Here is a 3081-nt window from a genome sequence, read left to right on the forward strand (position 1 = left end):
TGCCTAGGATGTGCAGGTGCCTCCTTTCTGCTCCTGGGCTGTGTCCTGCTGTACCCTGTCACTTCCGGTGTGGCAACTTTAAACATAGTCACATTCACCTCCTGGTGCAGCAAGGTGGCCGTTCCTCCCTGTGTGCCTCAGCTGAGCTGATACAGAAGGTCCAGCACAAACTCCACACGGGAGATTCAGAACCCCTGCAGATCCTCATCCTGTTCATGGATCTGAATTCGGACTCAGCGTGTTCGTGTAATTCAAGATGAGGTGGGTAAGTGGAAGTCATGGATTTTGCCAGGCCAACTGCTACAGCTCAGAGAAGTAAACAAGATTTGAGTGCCTTGACCCTGCTTCAGGTATGTGCATCTATATATAGGGCTGGCTAAATATACATGTCTATATATAATGTGTGTCCATATAGCTGTGTGGATATATATATATATATGTGCTGAGAAATGGTTTGAAATTGCAGCAATGCTGTGAGATCATCTCTGCTTGCACCAGGCAGTGCCAGGTGTCAGTCAGGCAGGATACAGCCCCTTAAGTGTGCGTCCCTCCCTGTTCCCCCAACCTTCAGCTTCCTCGGAATGCGAAGGTCACTCTGCAGCATGCCACCCGCTCTGCCTCCTTCCTGCTGAACCCGATCCCTGGGTGCATGGCCTGGCCAAGGCCGCTGGCCAGAGCCACCCCTGGGGATGGCTGGGGAGTGGTTCCCAGGTGGGATTTAGGGGAGTACGCAGGTTGGCAGGAGCAGTGAGGGAACAGAGGTGCAGGCTGGGCGGGCTGCATTTGGCCCGTGTTGGCTTTTGTAGACATGAGGTTTTCCCAGTGGCTTTGGGGGCCTCAAGCAGCCCGAGGAGCCAAGAAAAGCGGAATCTGCTCAGAGTTGTGCGGTGTGATGGATGGGCTGTCGCCGCAGGGTCCCCTCTTGCACCGTGGTGCTGAGTGGCAGAGTTGTCTTTGTAATTGGGAAGAAATATGGCTGCCAGAACTGGGGGGCACCTGGCACATGTGTGGGTCACCAGGCCCACAGCAGGAGGCCAGGGCTGTGTACTCCTGCCTGGGAACTGCAGCGGATGTTGTGCACAGACGAGGGACAGAGCTTCCCTACAGGCTGTGAGATGCTGTCAGGGGGTTCGTGATGGGGACTCTCACCCACTGTCCCGCAAGAGCTGCTCTCAAGGGCTGAGCACGGCTATCCTGTCCCGGGTGGGATGGAGAGCAGCTTTGGCGGCTCAGCCCCACTCCCGAGTCCCCAGCCTGAGGCTGGGCTGGGTTGGGCGTGCAGCTGCCGTGTCACCTCCCGAACCCTGGGCGGGGGGCTGCAACTCGACCCTGTCCCCAGAGTCCCGCGGCCCCGTCCCAGCGAGGCGGAGAAGTTAATTCTCAGATGGATGCGCCCCCGATCACCGCATCTGCCGCTCGTACTGGGCAGGGGGGGCTGGCGGGGTCGGGCACAGGTGCGGGGCCGCCGCCCGGTTATAAATAGCGGGGAGGGGCGGCCTGGTTCCCCCCGCCGTGCCCGGTTCCCCCCTCCCCCGTGCCCAGTTCCCCCGCCGGGCCTCGGAACGGAGCGGGATGCGGCGCCCTCCCTCCTCCCGCCCGCCGGCACCATGAGCCCGTCCTTCCTCCTTCTCCTCCTCGCCCTGCCCGCCCGCGCCCGGCGGGAGCAGGTGCTCGGCGAGGCGCAGCGGGGCCACAACGCCCCTGCGCCTTCCTCCTCCTCCTCTTTCTCTTCCTCCTCCTCCTCCTTGGCGGCGGCGGCGGCGGCGGCGGGGCCGAGCCGCTTCCCGCGGAGCCGCCCGGAGCGGCGGCGGGGCCGCCTGTACTGCCGAGTGGGCATCGGCTTCCACCTCCAGCTGCACCCCGACGGCCGCGTGGACGGCGCCCATGACGCGAGTCCGCTCAGTGAGTGGGGAACCGGGGGGCTGGGGGGCTGCCGGGGCGGGGGTAGCGGGGCTGAGCATACTCATCCTCATCCCCATCCCTGCAGTGTCCCCAGCTCCACGGAGGTGACAGAGCCCCTCGTGGCCGCTACCCTCGCCTGGAGTGAGCTGCAGCCCTGGCGGCCTCGGGAAGGGGGTGCTGGGGGGGGCTGTGCTCTTTGGGCTCCGTGGGAGCTGCCTGGCTCGCTTTGGGAAGCACCACCTGCAGGTTCAGCCGCCTCGAGGAAGTGAGTCTGTGGGGATAGTGTGAGGGAGTGAGGTCTGCACTCCCACCATAGCCCCTTGTCAGGCACCTGGGGAGAGGATGCTCTCCCTTTTCTGTCCTTTTCCTGTGGAACTTTTCCATCCTTCCCACTGCATTCTCATTCTCCCAGCACAGCAATAGGATATATTCTGTTTAAAAATAGGATTGAGGCTGAGGTTCCCGAGAGAAAGCTGTGCTAACTCATGGCTTATTCTGTTAGAGGGAATGAAACGGCAGGTGGGGATGAAAAGTCACTTAAAGAACCTGAGGGCTTGGGCCCGAGGTGACCCTGGCAGCATACGAGGCTCAGCTGTTGGGAGCGCTCACGCAGCAGCCGCCACATCTTCCCTGAATACTGAAGTATTCGGGCCCCGGTCTGTGCTGAGGCCCCATGAGGGAGGGCAACCCCCAGCCAGGGATGGTGAAAGCCTCGGAACTCTGCTCGGGGCTTTACGGGCACTGCAGGCACATGGCCTGGAGGGGTCTAGGGGAAGGATGGGAAAACAGGGCATCCATACCAGGGCTGTTCTGAGAGACGTGAGCTTGGAAGGACTGGCAGAGGTTTGGTGCCACAGCTGTCTTGCAGGGACCTGGATCATGCGATATTCCTACCTCCTTAACCTGACATTTTCTCCCCATAAAAGCCACAGTGGCACCAGCTCTGCATTTCAGAGTGGAGCCAGCCCTGGCTGGGAAAACATTCTGGTGAGAGGGGCTATGCTGGGGTTTCAGGCTGAGGAACTGTCCCTCATGGGAAAGCAGTTGGCTTTTGGCAAGCAAACCCCAGCTTTGGCCCCTGGGAAATGGGGCTTGACCCCAGGCAACCCCAATAACCAGGAGTATGTCTGCCAGCCAGCAGGGCCACCCCACAAATGGCAGCAGGTTTTGGGGTGCCCT

The 3081-nt window shown here is 61.1% G+C and overlaps 1 protein-coding gene across 1 annotated transcript; it reads left to right on the forward strand.

Moving 5' to 3' along the window:
• Positions 1-1598: 1598 nt before the first annotated feature.
• Positions 1599-1902, forward strand: FGF5 (fibroblast growth factor 5; the record flags this gene model as incomplete). Its single annotated transcript, XM_027902199.1, has 1 exon — positions 1599-1902. A coding segment is annotated over exon 1 (295 nt), but the record flags the coding sequence as incomplete, so codon positions are not given.
• Positions 1903-3081: the final 1179 nt, after the last annotated feature.

This window comes from Empidonax traillii, unplaced genomic scaffold (assembly GCF_003031625.1).
Source record: "Empidonax traillii isolate 1590-97213 ecotype Southwest subspecies unplaced genomic scaffold, ASM303162v1 scaffold848:size342660, whole genome shotgun sequence".
Classification (NCBI taxonomy): Eukaryota; Metazoa; Chordata; class Aves; order Passeriformes; family Tyrannidae; genus Empidonax; species Empidonax traillii.